We start from the raw sequence: 21,340 nt of genomic DNA, 5'->3' as shown, positions 1-21,340 counted from the left end.
GTGAGCACTTAATCTACATAGCATATCTGAGGATACATAGAACCCACCACATTTGTAATGACATCAAAGGTATTGTCTTCAAAAGGTAGCCTGGGATCCACGTTCAAATCTTGTACAACATATTCAGTCAGAACCTACACAATCATGGGAAGAAGGAAATTTGGCATTTATACATTGAATTATCAAATAGAATGAATATTATGCCATCAAAATTGCAGTAAGAAGTGCACATAAGAAAACATTAAAAGATACACGAGCATCATTTCTATGAGATTCACCAACAAACTGGTATAAATAAAGCAATGACATTTTCAGATTAATTAATGATTTGTTACTCACATATTACGTTAATCTTATACATTGTCTCAAATTTAGAGATATTTAATGTTATTGTAACTATTATATCTAAAAATTGCACCCTGACTAAGTTCAAAACTCAGTCACTTCAAGAAACATGGGTTCTTTCCGGGTCTGTGGGTTACCCAAGTGGAAAGAACCCTAGAGAAGGTTGGCTTCCTAAAGCATCACCTTAAACAAGATTTTACTTCTACAAAGGGAAAGGGTTAGGAGAAAACATAAAACAAAACCTATTATGTAAGGTGATGCACCAAATTGTATTTTTGAGCCTTGTTAGATAACCAACACACACAGCCAAAACTATAAAAACTCTAATAGACAACTCAATAACACAATTCTTGCAATAGTAATTAGTAAGAAGGCTAAATAAGCTCAACCCTTAAGAGGAGAAGGATCCTATCTTACAATTTAAGACTGATTCTTATGACCAACACAAGTCACAACCTACAAAGAATTTTGTATCTTCCTGCATAAAGGCACTTGTTATCTCTAAAAGTTGCACCTTGACTAAGTTCCAAAAATTTAGTTGCTTTGAGAAACAAAGAAAGAATCTTGGGCCTGTGGGTTACCCAAAATTGGAATGAATCTCCAAATTCTAGGCCAGTTCCTATTAGATACTTCACCTAAATTCTCAAAACCTAACTTTTTTGAGTAAAAGGGATAAAAAGATAACAAAATTGAAATCTAAAACCTATGGTGATGCACCAAAATGTATCTTTGAGCCTTAACAAATAACCAACACAAAACAAAAACCAATAAGACAAGAACCTTAGTACACAACCCGATAACATAATCTTTGCATAAACAATTTATAAGAAGGTTGAATAAGCCCCACACTTGAGAGGAGAAAGATCCTTTCTCACAAATTAAAATTGATTGCTATGACCAACACAACTCACAACCCGCAAAGAACTATGTATCTTTCTGCATAAAGGCACCAACATGCAATACAACTCCAAGGACAAAGAACATCACAAGAACATGTATTAACAAGGACAAACAATATCACAAAAACTGAGAAGGCACAAACTATGTATAGCTGCCCAAAGTTATTCCCAATCTTCATATTTCAAAAAATGAGTTACAAGAAGTATGCCAAAAATGACTGAAAAGATCACGAGTCCCAAATCTGCATAAACCCATAACCCTTTACAAATGAGCCTTCAGCTCATGCTTTGTCCATCCAATTGCATCATTAATCTAAGCAATAAATTCTAGGTCGGATGCAGTCAATCAGCCAATTTTCGAACCCCTCAGGAGACTTCAAAAAGGCATAAAAGTGGCCCAAAAGTCATGCCTCAATAATATCAACATAAAAACCACTCACCAATGCAGTTTTGTCCCTTAAACTATCCTGTAAAGGTCTCTGAAATGCAATAACTTACTTTCAAGCCCATCCTTATAACTTCAACAAATTGCCATAACATTACTTTGTTCGAGTTTAAAAGCACGTCCCCTCAATTCTGAATTTTAATTTTTATTATTATTAAATAGTTTATAACATACTTTTTAATAAAATTATGATAATGCAAATAACAAAATGCCTCCTCCCTTTTATATTTTAAATTAATTAATTAAATGTTTGACAAATAAATCAACAAATAATAATTAATAAAGATGTAATAATATTTAATTTACAAAGAAAGAGAAAGAGGAATATAACATTATTTTAAAAAATATTAGTAAACATAAAGTTTATTAACATATCTTACTAAAATAAATGCTAAGTTCAACTAAATCTATCCTCTACCTATCAAAGCTTCATCACATCTTTACCAAGCCATTAAAGTTTTTTATTTATTTTTAACTTGGTATTTGGCATAATTAAAGTCTTAATATTTGCCAAGGCAAGATACTCACGTAGGTCATGGGAAATAAGAGACATTTGGGAAAAATAAAAATCACATCAAAATGATAGAAAGGAAAGAGGAATTTGAGGTATATGATAACCTAAAACGACAATGGGCATTGCATTTGCATTTGTTTCATTTGTCTTTGCTGGCCCCACCACTTGGAAATTGAGCCATGGGGTTTGTAGGAGAAAAAAATTGGAGATTTCCTGGGCTTGAACAGCCACTTCCTCATGCGATTTCACTTTGCAAACATTGATGTGCTTCTCATTTTTGCTCTTTTGCTGTCTGCATAGAAGAATGGAGTCTTCTGAGAATTTTTAGGCTCAAACAATGTGTTGGGTGGATATTTTGCAACTAACAGTTTATGCAAATTCAAACGCAAAATAAGGGTTCCTAGACATAGAGTGTGAGATAGAGTCTCTCCTCCCTTAAAGGGAAGGCTCCCCCTTCTCACCGTTCCTTGGATCAACTCAAGGTAAGCAAGAAGTTAAGAGATATTGTAAAGGGGTGTTATTGATATTCTTTCCTATTATTTCAGAAAGAATTCACTTACTCGTGGAGAGAGTACTAGGCAAGCTTGATCTCTTTAACTACACTTCTATCTAACAATTGGAAACAATGATACTAATAGCAAACACCAACTCAAAGGCTGATTGAAAGTGTACCGACTTAGATCTATGTCTAGTTTTTCTAATCGATATTATAAGGTAAATCTCTACCATTGGGGCACACAACTTTCCAAAAGTAGAGGATTTCTAATCTATAATTCTAATAAACTGCATAAATACAAGATAGTAATATAAACCACAGTCACAACTTCTAGTCTATATGACCACAATTGCTCCTAGTCACAACTTCAAATTCAATTGCTTTCTGTACTCACTATGTTCTAATACACATAAAAGATTAACATGAATAAAAGACAAACTCAAACTGTAGTCACAGCTTCCAATTTGATTCACAACAATTGCTTCCAGTCACAACTTTGAGTTCAATTACTTCTTTTGTATTCGCTTTTCTTTGTAATGTGAAGGCGAACTTGGCCTGAAGGCGATCTCAACCCGAAGGCAATCTCGGCCCGAAGGAGATCTCTGTTCGTAGGCAATCTCGGCCTGAAGGGGATCTCTGTCTGTAGGCAATCTCGACCCAAAGGGGATCTCTGTTTAGAGGCAATCTCGGCCTAAAGGAGATCTCGACCCGAAGGAAATTGCTCTAATACCATTGTGATGTCCCGAAGGCGAACTCGGCCTGAAGGTGATCTCAGCCCGAAGGCAATCTTGTCCCGAAGGGGATCTCTGACTGGAAGCAATCTCGACTCGAAGGGGATCTCTGTCTGAAGGAAATCTCAATCCAAAGGCAATCTCGACTTGAAGGTGATCTCAACCTGAAGACAATGACTTCCTGAAGTGGATCTCGACCCAAAGGCAATTGCTCTAATACCGGTGTAATGTTCCATACGCACAAGAGAGAGAAGGAAACATATAGGATTGACTTAGACTTGCCACACAGTGACCAAACGATGGAAGTTGTTTGTCGTATAGTGATGACCAAGAGGTTGTACAGTGATAACAAGCAAGTCATACGGTAAGAACAAGTAGGCCGTACAGTAAGAGATAGGGAAACCGTATGGAGTTGCTAGTCATCTGTACCATGACACTGTGGATAGTTTGTTGTATGGGGTGAGGGAAGTTGACCGTACGGAGTGAGTGACGGTCGGATAGAGGGATTATACTTCATTGATAATGCGAGGGTTGTTCAATCACCAAGATATCAATGCAAACACAGAAGAAATCAATATATATATTCCTGACAACAATGATATTTGCAATAGAAATAGTGCTCTGACTTGCCAGATCCGAGCCAAGATTACAGAACAGAAAGTGAGGGTTGAATCCCACCGAAATCGGAAAGCTAAGTAGGGAAGATCTTTCACTTCTGAAATGGAAAACAATACTAAACTCCAACATGAACTCGAAGTACAAAGAAACAATCCAAAATCACATACGAAACAACTACCTACAGCTGGTCATAAATACCCCTATGAGGAAACTTCCCAAGGGTTTACAAGTAACGCCGACATAGAAACACCTACAAATAAAATAAAAGATGAGTCCAAGATATACAGAAATCAATCGGAATCACAACTACAAATATTATTAACTTGAGCCCCATATTTATTAATTAAAGTCACTAATTAAAGATCCTTTTATTATATTATTTAAATTCTGGGACCAATTAATTAATTAATTTAATTAACTTATTATATTTAAATTTGGGAACATGACATTCTTTTCAAAATTGCACTACACAATCACAGTTATTCTTGCACAAGTTTGGCAGAGCTCTCTTACATATAATAAAGATGATATTTTCAATGTGGGACACTCCTTTATAAAGGCAAATGAGTGAGAGAAAGGAGGAGAATAAAGTGGGAAAAACTCAACCACATTGACTAAGTCAAACTAAGAAAGAAGATTTTTTGAAATACATGACTGAAGGTCCATGTAATTGGATTACATGCAACCTATCTTTTGAAACTACAAAGCTGAAAATCCTAACAACCAAAAGAAAATGTTGGAGAATGTTGAAACAATCTCAAAGATTGTCAACAAAAGCCTTGAATTTTGCAATGCAATCATGAAGCATTGGTAGATCTGGAATTTTCATCTTCTGCGAAATTGCATTAACCTTGACTGCATTGGCATGACATTTTTGACAATCCGGTAGTTCTCTCCAATGAAATTCCACAGGTGCTTTGCTAAAAACTTGTATGTTGCGAATTTGTTCATTATATGTGCTCCAAAATCATCTGATTTGAATTCCGCGTTGACCCCGTCAGTGAATTCTAAAGGCACATCCTCTTCTGCTAACAAATTGTCATCCTCTGTGAGCACCTTGCATCCCATCAGCTTTATATCACCCATAATCTCAATTTCCATAGTTTTGCAGTTTTCGAGGATTTCTTGTGCCTCCATCAACGATCTTTCCATTAATTGTGCCTTGTGACCCATGAGTTCTTGATATTCATAGAACATGTCCACAGATGAAATGATGTTATATGTAATCAAAAAATCCAAATCAGCTTCCAACATTTTGTCTAATGTGCTTAGATCTTCATTTAGGGTGCTTATCTCTTGATTGAATGAAGCAAGCATGTCATGAAGCCTTTCTTCAATACCTCTGATACATTCAAGGACCTTGAGTGCATCTTTCATTGATTGAACTCCCTCTATGATGATTTCCTCAAACCTAGCCATAGTCGCTTCAACCCTCTAATTCACTTGAACTGAATGTGATGTTGTGATGATGGGTTGTGAAGATTGTCAACGAATGATCTCATGAAGGTGACCATTCTCCAACTTGAGTTCAGTCTTCTTCTCCTAGAGTTCATCATTTCTCTTAGACAAGGTAGAGACTAGATCCTGCTGGCACCTCAACCGCGATTATCTTCCAAGTTCAATTTTGGTGAACTTGTAATCAAAGCAATGACGCTCTTCGGGTGACTTGTCCACTAGAGGTTCTGCAATCTCATCATATTTAGTTTTCTCTGAATCAACAAGGATTCTTGAGACAATTTTTGTCTTTCACATTAGAAGCTTAGACTTGTTCTTTAAAGGAAGATCATTTGGGGGTATCTCAATCTTACTCCTCTTCATGGTATATCGCTTAACCATGTAGGCAAGTTGAAACTTTCTTCTATAGAAATAAGGATGGTGGCTATGGAAGACATTGACTCTGATTGTATTTTCACCATCATAGTACACACCTCTGTTTCCACAGCTGAAACCATGGGCATTCTCTAGGATGACTCTATCATGAACGTTTCGAATCCTGCAGCCAAGGTATCAAGTTGGGAAACTGGTCCCTCTGGAACGGTCAAAAAAGAAGAGAAAGCTTCAAAGACATTATCCAATCTTTCGCATTGCTATGAGGTGAGATCTGGAGGAGTTGCAGAAGAGATAAGCAAAGCTGAAGTATTCACCTTAGAGATAGATGGCTTTGGTAGGTTTGAATACTATGGAGGAAAAGTCCAAAACTGTATCTAGGATAGTCATGAATGGTTCATCTTGGATAGATGGCTCTTGGTTCCTTGGCGGTTGCAGAGGAGAAAAACTATTACTTCTTCCTCTTCATCCAATTCTTACGCTTGGAGAGATGCTGGGGAAGAATGTGAGGGTGGAATGACAACTTTCCCCCCTTTGAGCTTCAATTGGAAACTCTTTTTTGGCTTTTAGGTGGATGAATTGTCTTTCTTCTTCACCTTCACCTGAGATTTCCTTCCAATTGGTCCAAAAATGGTTGCAATCTATCCCGGCTCTTAGCTTTATTCTCTTTAGACTTCTACTTTTCAGCCATGAATTGGTATTCATCAGGATGGACTGAAATGTATCAAAAATAGAAATTGCTTCTTTTTGTTGCCATTGGATGGGAATAGAAAGAAGCTTTTCCAATCCTCTTCTATGAAATTCTTTGTCTAGAATCATGTCGTCATTCTTAACCCCTTATAAAATAGGGACTAAGTCGAGATCAATGATTTTCCACAAAGTGAGTTTACAATAGTCCATCCTAATGATATTTACCTCATTGCGCAGATCCATTAATACATCCTCCATGTAGTGAACATGGGAGAATGCCCTCTTCATTTTGGAATGCATACCACTTAAATCAAAGTTTGACCTGGATTTGAAGTTCTTCAATGCTATTAGTTGAAGCTCAAAATCCATGGCCTTGGCCTTATACAATGTGGTAAGCGAATATTTGCTGATCTACAAAGGATTATTGGAGGAGATCCTAAATCCTGGCCTATGTTGGCTGGTTGATATGACTGCACCACCATAAGTTGTCTTGCCAATTCCACGAGGATTATCCCATCAGTAGGATACCTTGGTAATGTATGCAGTTCACCTTCAAAATAACCAACTCTTATGTAAGTGAAAGTTGGAAATTGCAGGAATATGCATCCGCACTGATTGAACTTTTCCCATGCCTTATCTCAAACTCTCTCTCCCCAACTATTATTGAAAAGACACTTGAAAGGCCCATAGAATGCATCTTGCACCCATCTGTAGTTGTGTTCGCTCTGTGTGAGAGTCAAATACCATAATAGCTCCAAATGGGAGCTAGGGCCCAGTCTCCCTTGGTAGAGAGTCTTGAAAATGTTCCTATAGTTGCAGCAATGTAAACCAAATATGAATGCATGTGGAATGAGGGGGATCTCTTCACATAATGATGTACTAATGATTTCACCCCAGTACATGGATTCTCTTCTTTCAAGAATCTAGTATATGAATTTGTACATCCAAGTCTCCAAGTGATTGGATTCTTTGAGACCGTGGACTCTGCTTAGAAGGGTGATCAGATCATTGACCTCTTGGGAGAAATCAGATCTGTGTATTGTCTTAGGCCATTTGGAGAAGTTTGATCTCTTATTGATCAACCACTTGGCATTAGCTTGCTTGAAATAATCAGTTTTATTCTCATTCCACCACTGCAAGGAGTTTTCTTTTGTTAGATCCACGTACCCTAGAGTTTCAAGAACCTTCAATACATTCTCAATTACATTTGGATGCAAGCTGAAAATGATCTTCCCGTCTACATCCTTAAGCATTTTGGTTTTGACATCAAAATGTTTTGCACATTCAAATACGAACTCAGGTTCAAGGGCTGCTATTGGAAAAGTAGAGACCAAGTGGATGTTACTCCTTTTGACCCATAGCATGTCTTGGTTAGAAGATGTCTCAATCCTCTGCAAGAAATTTTCTATGTCCACGTGACCAATCTCTATATCCATGATCTCATCAAAAGAGGATGAGACATGAGATGGAAAATGTTAATTATGAAATAATACTTCAATATAACATACCAAATATAGTTGAATATAGAAAATTGAAATGCGATACACGAACCATAAGTTCAAACTTGAAACTTGAAACTTCATAACCATTACCAATGACCATTGAACTCGGTAAAATTATAAATACTAAAACTTTTTAAAATAATAATGATAATGAAAAATGAAAAATATAAACCATGCATAGTAAGGTGTACCATGTAAGTCAACCATTGACTATCAATTTATCAAATGACAAAGATGAAAGATAGAAAATTCATTGTTCAAATATGAATATCATATATCATAATGATTCTCGTGATAACAATGAGCCGAGTAGCATGAACTAGTGAAATGAAATAATGTATTATGGCCATATCAAAGTGAGTACAATCAACAAAATGACAAAAACAAAAAAAAAAACTCCCCAAATAGGTTTACATGCTTAAAAAAAAAAAAAAACAAAAGCAAAAAAGTTTTTTTTTTTTGACTTTTCATGCAACACATCGGCCACAGCCCGTGCGCGCACCCCCACACCCCGAACATAATTGTGTCCCCACGTCCCACCCGAGTGCACTTATCGATGTGGTCGCATTGGGAGTACTCGGGTGCGCGACGTACCCACACTAGGGATGTACGCTCACCTGGTGCGTGGGGTTTTTGACCGGGTGTGTGCACTCGAGTTACATTGATTTTCATTTAAGGATAAAATGCCTTTGAAAGATTCAAACCTTAGCTCCAAAATGTGGTTTGGAAATGCAAATGCATGTGTAAGATGATGCAAATGTTGTTGAAAATGCCTTCTTAAGCGCAGATCGCAGTTCTTGGAATGATTTGCATAATTGAAAATGTCTGCTCAAGGCAAACTGTGGTTTGAGACTTGCATTACATGTGCATGAAATAGTGAAATGGCTGCAATTTGTGGTTTGAGAGCTCTATTGCATGGACGTTTTTGCCTTTGTTTCTCCAAATCGTGGTTTGGGATGCCCTTTACATGTGACACCTTTGGATAGAAGACCCAAATTATGGTTCAAAAGTCCAAACACATGTGCAAGATGTGCAATGCAACTGCATGTAAACCAAGTCCAAGCCAAAATCGGGCTTTATAGGATGCAACATGTAACGTTTTTCTTCAAAAGCCCAAAGCAAGGTTTGAGAAAGGTATTCCATGTTTGCAGCAAATCATGGTTTAAATTTTAAAATGACCTTAACATGGACATTTCTTCCTTCAAATCTCCAAAACATGATCTAAGAAAACCATAACATGTGTTGGATAAAACATAAACATGCACTTATTTGCCTTTGAGACCCAAATCGAGGTTTAAAAACCCAAATGCATATTTAAAAATATGCAATGTAAATGCCTTAGCATAAATCACAGTTTAGAAAAGTCATTACATATTTAAAATAACCTCCCTAATCGAAAAACGTGGTTTGCAAATGCATTTACACGTAATGCATATGCATGCATTTTGCTCAAAACTTCATTCCTTCGGCAAAATGTGGTTTGGAGGAGGCATTGCATGTATTTGGACACCTAGAACAATATCAGGGTCTAAAGTAGTCAATGCATGTTTTAAATAACTTACATTTACATGTAAATGCAATCCTTTGGCAAATCATGGTTTGGAAATGCCATTACATGTTTGCATTTTGCATGCAAAGACCAAATTTTGGTTTAGAGATTCATTTACATTTTTAAAATGCAAGTGAAACCACCCAAGTAGTTGTTTTGAAGAGAAACTAATGGTTTGCAAGCCAAAAATGTGGTTTGGAGGGGCAATTACTTGTATTTCATTCAGAAATAACTTGTAATTGACTTGCATCACTTAACTATATTTAACACATCTATTTGATTTATTTAAGTGAATCTAACTTTTAAAATATATGTTAGTGTAAATATGTTCAAAAAGTGATATTTCACTTGAATGTTTTAAATTAAATCATTGAACTAAATCTCAACATCAAAATAGAGTATAAAGTGATAAAATCACTTAAGTGAAATTAAAAAGCAACTCAACATCAAAATATAACATAAAGTGCACTATAATGATTTAAATCACTTAAGTGATCAATTAAATGTCAAAAAGTAACTTACTAATATAAAATAAAGTGATTTTGATTTATATTTTTCAAAAAGTGCAACAAAACATTAAATATGTCATTGAAGTTGCAGACCTCACTTTTCAAGCACTTAATCTGTTATTTTACTAAGCAACTTCGATTAAGCCCCAATACATCTCATATTGAAGGTATGATCAAAAGCAATAGATTGGAGGAAACAAAAAGATCAAAACAATCAAAACAAACACTTAAAAATGCAAAAGGGACTTTGAAGGTCTCAAAATCAAGTATAAGCTAACAAACAAAAGAAACGAAAAAGACTTGATGAGAACCTTCAGTAAAATGTTTCATTAGACAAATTAGAGACAATCATTTGATAAATTTTTACCAATCAAATAATGAGTTATCACAAAGAAATACGAAACTCAATTGGAAAAGTTTTGTACTAATACCTCCACTTTGTGATGAGAAAATGTAGGACAACACTATGAGTTCAGAGCACATTTTCCAATCTTCTACAATTTTGATTATAAGATAAGCATTTTTTCGACATTCTTGGTGCCTCTTATAGATTTAAAGAAGCATTTTGGAATCACCAAAAACTCGACAAAACAATCGGCAATAAATCGGCATTTTTATCGAACATTTGAAAATATATAATTTTTATAGATATGTATTAATAGATAATTGTGAAGACTATAAATAAATATATTTATTCTCTATAATGAATTTATAATTTATAAACACTATAAACTTATAAATGTTGTTAATAAACAATGTGTATGCATATTAGCATTAAGAATAAATATACAATATTATAATTTATTAGATATATAGTTATTAATTTATACTAATTTATAACTCTCTATAATGAATTTTCAATTTATTAATATACAATATTATACTACTTTAGTATTAATATATAGGTTAATAGTATTATAAATCTGTATTATACAATATTACAAATTTACAAAACCAATTCAAATAAATTAAAATTTGTATATTATAAACTTATCTATAAACTCATGATCATCAATTCATTACTTATATAAATTTACAACTTATAGCTCTATAAAAATATATATTGATATTGATGTGTATACAGGATCATAATAGTGATGTGTATATGAGGAGATTTGATTACTATGCATTGACTTTCCAAGTCATTCATTGGGGATAAAATTTGGCATCCTTAGACAAACTTACATTAAATTTTCAAAAATGTTTTCTATAACCTGTTGAAGAGAATAACCATAATGTGTGTATCCTACAATCAACACTCCATGTGATGGCATCATTGAGGCATATCGTCGAAATAGTTCCTATGTCTAAATCTGTGCTTCTACATTTTCTGAGTAGTCTGAACCTGTGTGCCTTAATAGTCCTCAGTAATTGCACCTTTCCTCAGCAGCCATCGCAGCCATTTTGTTAGCCATCATAGCCTACGGGAAAGTGAAAAAACTCTAAACATTTTCTAGAAATCTTTATTGTTTTTCAACTTGACTTAATCAACGGATTTTTAACCAAAAAATTGTAAAAACTGTGATTTTTTCATCCCAAATGCGATACGATTTTTTCAAAATATCATCCACAATTTATTTGGCGATTATATCAGCTAGCAATTTTGCTCGCAATATCTCATGGTATTAGCAATATATTGCAGTTTTTTTAAACTATGGTAGATATCACCTTCATGTTATTCTTCTAACTGTGACTTTTGCTTTGAATCTGTTTGTAATCAACATTATAATGGTACTCTATGATTACTGTGTTGCCCAACTTCAGTCCCACCATTTCTGAGTCTTTCCTCTCTTTGTTGCCTCAAGCATGTTGGAATTACCAAGTTTGAGTTTCAAATGCATTAAGTCTGATGTCAAGTTTTGACCCAAATTGCTTCTCAGTGGCTTTACCTTTCCCTTTGGTGAAGGTTTTTGGGATGTTAGTGTTCCTGCTTCTCCCCCGCTTGCTTTGCACGGAAAATGCTTGAGTTGAGTGCGAGTGGGAAATTTTGTTCAGGCAGTGAGAAGTATACTTGAAGCCCCAGGAACAGTCCTTCAAAGACTCTGTCGAAGCGTATCTTCAAGGAGGACCACTTTTCAATGATCCACACAATGAAGGAAAAGGATTTGAAGGTCATAGTCCTACGGAAAAGCAAGAAGGTATCCTCTCTAGTGCACCCGATAGAATGACTACACATGGAATCGGATTTTGAACCTGGTAGAGGCCACCACTTGCCTTAACATTAAATTGGAATCAAAAAATTAAAGGGACTATTTCCTTCACTTAAAACGGAAAGATTTAAGATAGAACTGCTTTATAAAGGTAAAGTTGTACTAATAAGACGTGGCTGACGTCACTTTTGGCTGTTAACCCCACATTTATTTCAAAATTTGATCATTAATTCCCAAAGGTCCTTTAAAATTTAATGCAAATTCACTCACTCGTTTGGCGGGGGGAACTCCACCTAACAATCATGAAGTTAAGATCTATAAAGTAAGATTTGGCTGCATTCTTTCATCATCTCACCTTCAACGGGTATTTTCAATATCTACAGTCAAGCTAATCACCACAGTTATTATAAGTTCTCTATCATGGCTTCCAAGTTTGTTGGATATGATAATTTAAACTGAATCGATTGTATACCAAAAAATCTGAGTGATACCCAACTACATTTCCATGATTTGAGCGATCTACACAAAAGACTGCAAGCAAACCCAATCCATCATGTCACCAAGAAGCTAAAGGAGAGTGTCTTGGTGGAGGCGAAGGGTTTTCCAGTAGCAGTGCAGGTGCTAGAATTGATCTTCGAGTGCATTACTCATTACGACCTGGATACCCACCAAATTAAAGTCTTGCTTACCCTCAACTAGGACGCTATGCAAAATTATTTTTTCTTGCCAGTGGGGAGGTCTAAAACAACATGAATTATTGGAATTCGGCTATCCTCTACAATATGAAGTCGGCAAGATAAGGTGATATGATGGCCACCTGGTTCCAAACTCCTCAAAGAACCAAAAGCAAAGTGTCCAATACTCTCTACAACACTAATATAAAAAAGGGAAATTATTGATATCCTCATGCTCTTGCACAGGCTAAAAGGGAATGAAGATTCTCTAAATTTCATAGAACAGTACTTCTACCTAGTCCAAGTAGTGTGTGCTGAAGGAGAATACCTTGATTGGGCTCAAATTATAAGTGATAATCTAGCCAGTTGGCTTCAAATAACACAAGTTCATAAGCAGTTCTTGATGTCCTTGTATTTGATCTACGCTCTTGCCACTATCCAGCTATGGCCTGGGCTACTATATGTTAAATATTTTGATGAACATATTCAACTGTATGATTTATACCCCTATCTGCAACTACACAACAACTATGCAGAATACATGAAGGTGAATGATGCCTTCATAATGAGGCTATGCCGAATGTTGCAAAGACAACTCTCCCATGAAGTCATGTCTATCGTTACTTAGTTCGACGGTTACTTCATCCAATTCCCAACGTTCTCCTTCCTTGGAAGCTCCCGAGGTGTCCTGATGACCAAATTATTCTAGTAGAGTTGTGATTCCAAATCCTACAAGTGAACAACTTGTGTGTGGATGCTCGAAAGGTGGGTATCTCTTTTCCGATCACTATGAGAGCATATTCCTGTGCCTTCCATTCAAATGCCAAGAATATGTTGAAGGCCTTAGAAGAAAAGTATAAGCTAGACTTGTACGAGGTAATCTGGCTAAAGTTTGATCTAGTTAATTATATCAAGAATCGCTTGCAATTGGGTTCAGCTATCAAACATGTACACGTACTAGAGGACTGTTGGGAAAATTGTGCAAACGAACTTGAAAGCAAATAAAGGTTCTTTTCTAGGATGACAATGCAACAAGTGAAGTTGTATAATGTTGGTATAGATGTGGAAGGAGTCAATGATGATGGCTCATACATGCAATCCCTCACATATTTGAAGAAAATCAAAGGCACCCCTATTCATTCAAGTCCTTCCCTTGGTCGTACCATTGACAATCAGGAGGAATTGACAAATGGAGAATCAAAAGGAAGGATAAATGGGTGGAGTGGACCAAGCGTAGAAGAAAGAGAACACGTAGCTCATCTTCAAGAGCCAACCCCACTCAATCATCCTCCACAACTTCTCTAGCATTGTGGCTGCTACAATATCCAATTCTGTTGAGCCCTCTCAAATTATTGAAGGTAGGGGTGGAGGAGATCAGCCTCTAGAAAAGAACATACCTATCTCTCCTACCTATAGAGGAGGTTCAGTTCTAGTTATAGGATCGGTTCTAGTCATAGGATCGACAGAAGAACCTAAGAAGGATAAAGAAAAGGAGAAGGCAACAAATCAAAGGGTGCAAAAGATAAAGACACTTCTATTGTAGTAATCAACCTAGATGGTTTGGATGGAGCTCAACCAGATGATGGATTTGACAAAGGACAATAACCATAGGAGACACCTCAAGCATCAGGAAGCCAAGGTAATGTTCCCGCTACTACATCCTCTTCTCATACAATCATTTTTCCTTTCTCTATTAGAAAGACAAGAAATCCTCCTATTGCAAAGAAACTTTTCAATACAACAACCCTCTAGTCCTCTCTTAATGTGCTCACTGCGGAATGATTGCTAGAGAACACACTAGAGAAGAAGAGGAAGAGGATAGAGGAAGGGGCACCTCCGAAAGATCTAATTGCCCAAACCATGAAGCAGTCGTCTTCCACCAAGAAGACTAAGAAAGCTCTAACCCTGGTAGCCTTGGATAGAGACACTAGCACAGGAAAACTTGTTATGAAGATTCTTAAAGCTCCAACCAAGGGGAACTTGGTTGACCTTGCCCCAACAACCTTGAACATACAACGATTTGATATGGGGCCCCTAAGAGATGATACTAGGGTTGGAATATGGAAGTCCATCAATCAAGAGGTGGACAAAGAGCCAGAGGAGCTAAAGATATCTAAGACTTGCCTCAAAGCCTCGAATAAAGAATTATCGAAGTGCCTTAGGCAATTGCTCACCCCTCTCAGAAATCTTTTAGGAGAATCTTTTGACCCATCTGCGGAAGAGAATAAGGCTCTACTCGCCAAGCTTCAAGAGGAAAGGCATTTCGAGCAAATTGGGAGGACCTGGATCGAAGACATGAAGGTCAGAGGACTTCCTATCATTGAGAAGCTTGGCAATCTATGTATGGAGGCAGTAAGGTTGGAAGAACTCATATTCGCCAACCTCAAATAGCTAAAGGCAAATACAAGCAAATATAAGGATATTATGTTTCTTATTCAAGAGATGGTAACCCTGAAGACTACGACTGCTATTAGTCTAGAGATTTTGAAAACATGAGATCAGCCTTTGATCCATTAGATGCAATCTGTCAAATTCAAGAGAGAGAGCACTGCCAAAGCAGAAAAGAATTTGAAGGTGTATGAGGCCTCTAAAAAGGAGTAAGAAACCATTTTCAAATACCTCACAACCTTCCACACAGTGTCTCACACCAGCGGAGGTGGAGAAGTCATAAACATCAAATACATGAAGACTTCTTATCAAAAGTTCATAGATGAAGCTGTGAACCCTTCCAATTTCACAATCTCTGAGTTGCATAAGCTCACAACCATGGATGACATGCTAGAGAAGGCTTCAGAAAATATGCATCGCGAGTTGACTTCGTGGATAAGATATTCGAAGACCACGATTATTGGATAATATGCACCAACAATGTACAGATTCCAAATTCAAAAGACCTTGTTGTCATTCTAGCCGTGATGAAAGCTCACAAGGCAAATTCGGAAAGCACCAAAAAGAATAATGATGGCCAAGACACTTCCACTTCTTTGAATTCTCTCTCTCTCTCTCTCTCTCTCTCTCTCTCTCCCTCTCTCCCTCTCCTTTCTAAGATGTAATGTGACAAGTGTTGCTTTCTCTTTTGCATCTACCCATCTTCTCAAACAATTAATTTTTCAAATGGCCAAGAAATGGGACCTATATGTAATATTTTGATAGTTAATAGAAGGGATTGACAAATGTTGGTGCAATTTCTCCCCCTATTGCAAAGACAACTGAGTCTCGAACATTATCATCAAATTTTGTTGTTCATTCTGTTAAATGTTTTTTTCTATCTTTGGCAACTTGAACTGTGGAGAAACTATGAGTCATTAAGTTTTAATTGGATTTTGAGATTTAATGGTTTTAGTAATCTCAGAATTACTGTAATTTCAGTCATATTTTTGTTTCCTCTATTTTGTAATTGCATATAGGAAGCGATACTTGTAACAAATCTTTCCTTTGGGTGGGTGCACGTAGGAGTAAAGGATGAAGTGTTAAACAAAGGTTTATTATTCTCACAGTTCTAGAAGTAGTTGAGCCGAGGAAGTTAAAATCTAGCTCAGGTCTTCCATAGTGATGAAAAACTCGGAATTTTCCTATTTTTGTCTCTAGTCATACTCATTTAAAGTATGATACTCAAACAAATTCATTGCAAATTAATCTAAAGGGAGCTATACCTTCAAATTCTTAGGGAAGTGTAGAAAGTAGAAAACTTCCCATCTGTTGGTAACAAGTTATTCTTCACCTATTGGGCGAAGAGCGAAAGGATTTCATTTGAAGATAGAAGAAGAACAAACTATAAACCAATAGTTTTTTTGGTGACTTCGTTGGGGATCGAACAGTCAATCAGTCGCAAGTTGACCATTCGCTCACATTATGAGGAAAAGTTGTGCTTCATCATGAAGGCATAATTACAGTCCTTCAACCCCACTTAGGTTTTCAAGATGAACAAGAAGATATTATAGGATAGTTGAATACCTTGGCTTGGAGGTCAAGGAGTATCGAAGATTATACAAGAGTAAGTCAAGTTGTAGAACAAGAAGAAGCCATAGTTGAGAATTGGTAGAGATTCCTCCAATGATAGAGGCTGGGACAAGCTCAGCAGTAAAGCATCATAAATCAAATTTTATGAAATCACTAAAAACCAGAGAAGTTTGTTCAGTCTGGAATCCAGGTACACCATAAGTGTTAAGGGGTGTAGTGAGACAACTTTAATCTTTGAAGAACTCAGAAAGGCTAATTTTTCACCTTTGGAACCCATTCAACAAAGTACTAAGGCGGGGAAGGGGATAGACACCGTCCTTAAAGATATTCGAAAAGAAAACTACACGGCGAAGAACCCTGTCCGTTGAAATAGAAGCAAGACCGCTTCACCTTTGAAAGCCTAAAATAGAACGACTTCAACTTCCCAAGCCCTACCCCTGTACAACACCTCTGCACCACAAACGGTTAACTTTTGACCCATCCATTTTGTTCTATCAAGAGCTATGGCAATACCATGGGGAAATGGTACAGGCCCTCTATGCTTGACTGCACACAAGAACTTGCTCCGAGCGTCAAGGAAGAACTTTCCCAAGTTCAGTGGAGAAGGTATAGGCCAAAGAACATAGTGCCCATTCTTCGTGGCATGTTGTGTGGTGGCCCCCCAACATGAGGATGTCACTGTAAGGATGTTTGTAGAAACACTAGTAGATAATGCGGTGGACTGGTTCCAATACCTACTAGCACTATGTATCACCAGTTGCGCTAACATGAAACAACAGTTTGAAGCGAGGTTCAAAAGCACAGAAGATGAAGATATGTTGTTGGCCCAGCTCACGCACATTAAGGAGCCAACCATTACCATGCAGGAATGAGTGGCAAAGTTTAACAAGATTATCAATTGGAGTCTAACAGCCAATACGCCAACCGCTAATAATCAAAAAGCATTCTTCTTAGGTTCTATGCCTCCAGATATAAGTTTCACTATGAGAAGAGTTTGTGTTGTAGATTTGGCAGCCTCTCAAAGTACGACGATTGAGCTCGAAGATGACCTGATCTTTGTAGGAAAATGGAAGAGGGAAATGCAAACTAGGGCAAGTAGCAGTAATGCAAGCAACTCAAAAGCTATGTTGCAGAAACACTCAAACAAAATGATTGCACTAAAGAGGCAAATTTCTAAGCCTGGGTCTTTCTTCCAACAACCTTATCATGATATTCCGAGGAAGAATCATGAGGGAAAGATGTTGCAGCTACCTCCAATGCAATAGAGGCTAGCCATTGAATCACCACTTGAAAAAGGGAATATGTGTGTATTCCACCTTACTACTGACCATGATAGAGAGACTTGTCTCGAGATGACAAGGCTTATGCAAATGAGCACTTCGAATGAGCTTATGGACATACTCTTGGATGTGAAGATGATTCATCTCCTAATGGCGACTCTGGAAATTTTTAATTGGAGTATGAATCATATTTGGAAGGGGAGGAGATTGCTTCTCGATGCTAAATGGGACATCCATGACCCTGCTAAACCAGAAGACAAAAGAATAAGGCTCCAACCGCTTTCGTTTCATTTCGGAGAAATACCTCGGTAGCTACTCCGGCTAGGGTAGTAGACATCGATAGCTCATCTTCACATCTTGCTCAAGCCAGTAAGGCTCAAAGCTCATTTGATATTGTTCAACTTTGCGAAGATGCCTACAAACTAATATCCCCACTAGATTATTTGAGTCAAACCCCGCAAAAATCTAGAAATTAGTAGAAACTGCAAAGTAATAATGATGTCAACAACTGCGTAAATTCTCTTTCTGAAGAGGAGCCTACACTGGCAGGGCTTTTCCAAGAGAATGAGTCATGTGTTTTGGCCAACTCCCTAGGGCAAAATCCCGACCCCTTCTGTGTCGTTCATCAACAGACATAAGTTGAGCCACTGCATAATCAACTCAAAGGCTTCAAATGATGCAATGCCAACAACAGTTTCTCGTGCTTCCTCTGACCAAAACCTTTGGCTGTTGTTATTCAATGGATTCCAAGCAAGTCCCTTTGGTTGCACAAATTAAGGATAAACAAGTGGCTCTAGCAAATCACCCAACCAAAAGGTCAAAACTCACCATCTTGGTGGAAGACATCCCGACCAGCTACAACATGGTATTAAGTAGGAGCTTTTGTAAGGACATGGGGGGTGAAATCAAGTTGGACTAGTCACACACAGTCATTCCAATTGGGAACAAGAAGATCAAACTCGAGCCCGAAGAGAAGGCAAAATACACTATAATGAAGCTAGATGACCCCAAAGTTTGAACCTTATATCAAGAGCTTGAGTTTGGGAACCATATGCTTTTCAGTGATTCAACCACAGTCGAGGAAGAACCAAAACCACCCGATGGTCCGTGTATATAGACACTTGAATTTGGTGGAAGTTGTGTGTCAACCAATTTTGGAGATGGCGTAGTGTTGATTTCTCCTAAGTCACCTTGTTTACAAGTTGGAATATAAAAACACCAACAAAACACAACAAAATATGAGGCATTGTTTAGCATGGCCGCTGCTAAGGGGTAAAGATTCTCAGAGCTCTTGGGGACCCGAAACTCATAGTTAAACAAGTTCAAGGCTTGTACACACTCAAGGACCACAAGTTAAACTACAGGAACCACATGTGAGACGAAATCGATGTTTACCATACAGGGTAAAGGATACTTATCGCATGTAGTATAGCAAGATATAACACAAAACAGATACTTTATTCATATGCGCAATATGCACTCCAAGGCTTACAATATGATTATGCTCATTATAATAATTACAATGATGATCCAAAGTCCCTTCTGGACAGTGCACATGTACTTTCCCAAACAAGTGACTCAACCGTCGTACGCCCATTCGGATACTATTCTACCCATCAGCTACAATATAGAATTTACCGACAACATCATGCCCCCCAAAACAACAAAACTCAAAATAAACAACTAATTACAACAATTTTTGTTACTAAGAAGAAGAATGTGTCCCTAGAGTAGTAGATGTCCATGCCCTCAATTCGTTTAGCTCTATCCGTAGCTTGTACACTTGCTCCTTCCGAACTTTCAATTCAGCCTCAACCTCCATCCGAAGCTCCAAAGCTGACTGTATCATCCCAGCAATTTCTCCCAGCTCTCTCTCTTTCTCATCTGCCACCCACTCCTCTATTGCTAATTGGTCCTTCTCCGCTGCCACTTTCTATAGCTGACTCTATCTAGCTAACAAGATTGCCCTCTTGGATTCCCAGGCTGCCCTTTCCACAGCTAGCCTAGCAGCTGACTACTCCCGAGCCCTCTCTGCTGCTAGGTGATCTGCCTGGCTGCTCCGAAGGGTGTAATATGCATCCCTTTATATCTCCACTATCTCCTGAGTCAAAGCCTCTACTCTGCTCTCCATACCAAGATCTCTTGTCGTGGCCCAATCTTGTCACATCTCTGCAGTCTCCAAACTCGGCCATTCCCATTCCTCAAAACAGATTGTAAATGCAGTTGGACATCCTAATTTCATGAAGGATACCATTCTCTCCAACTCCTTTACTACTGAGTCAAAAGCCTGTACTTCTGCAAAGGCCACTAACTGGTAAGCCCAAGTCGCTAGAGCTGCTATATCAGCGAAGAATGCCTCTCTCATCACTATTTCTGGCGCTACTGGAGGCTATTGCTACACACCCATAGCCCTCTCTACTACTTTCGCCATCTGCTCAACAAAGTTATGCAGTAGTCCATCATTCTATGTTAGCTCCTCCACCTATACCTACAAAGGGTCTTCCTTCGGAACTATTTCTCGTGTAGGGGTCTACAGGTATGTCACTCAAGGCGTTGGGGTATGGTGGAACCGCTTACTCAAGTATGAGCTCAACTTCTGGGTTTTGCTTTCTTTATCTGGCTTAGGTGATGCTAATAATGTCGTATCCACCGTAACCACTGCATCTGAATCCACTACGTCTAATTGGACACCCGGTGCCCTCGCCAATCAGTATCTCCATTACTCCTACCTCAGTGTCCATCTCTGCATCAGGAACAAGTACCTCAACCCCAGCATCTAGTAAATCCTCACGAGCAAGCTCCACTATTACCTTCGAAATGACTGTCTCCATTGGTGGCGGATGTGCCTCTGCTAATGTGTCAGGAATAGTTGGTGTCTCCACTTGTGCCTCCGCAACAAGCTAAATCACAACTAAAGCTGGAATCATCACTACTAGTTGCCTGAACTGACCAAACCCCAGAATACCATGAATACCTACTAGAGCCAAGTGTGTCGTCATTGAAAGCGCAAGCCATGGAAATCTTAACAGTGTAGTTGTAATTACTTCTACATCCTTGTCATCTTCCTCCTCCCCATCGGTCTCACTTTCTTTAGAAGAAGTCTCCTCCCAACCACTGTCAGTATTTCCACCGTTTGGTCTCAGTCGTTTCT

The 21,340-nt window shown here is 37.8% G+C and overlaps 1 protein-coding gene across 4 annotated transcripts in view; it reads right to left on the bottom strand.

The window, feature by feature from the left end:
- Nucleotides 1–21,340, bottom strand: part of LOC149541077 (S-adenosyl-L-methionine-dependent methyltransferases superfamily protein) — a 363,739-nt gene that overhangs the window by 216,702 nt on the left and 125,697 nt on the right. For all 4 annotated transcript variants that reach the window (XR_016356470.1, XM_089802069.1, XM_089802068.1 and 1 more), the window contains exon 6: nucleotides 48–134. Coding sequence is in view for 3 of the 4 variants with exons in the window: in XM_089802069.1 (XP_089658195.1) it covers nucleotides 48–134 (87 nt within the window). In the remaining variant the exon portion in view is untranslated. The remainder of the gene's footprint in view (nucleotides 1–47; nucleotides 135–21,340) is intronic.

This window comes from Cupressus sempervirens, chromosome 9 (assembly GCF_028749045.1).
Source record: "Cupressus sempervirens isolate cs-2001-9-10 chromosome 9, ASM2874904v1, whole genome shotgun sequence".
Classification (NCBI taxonomy): Eukaryota; Viridiplantae; Streptophyta; class Pinopsida; order Cupressales; family Cupressaceae; genus Cupressus; species Cupressus sempervirens.
This window is presented reverse-complemented; position numbering and strand designations above follow the sequence as displayed.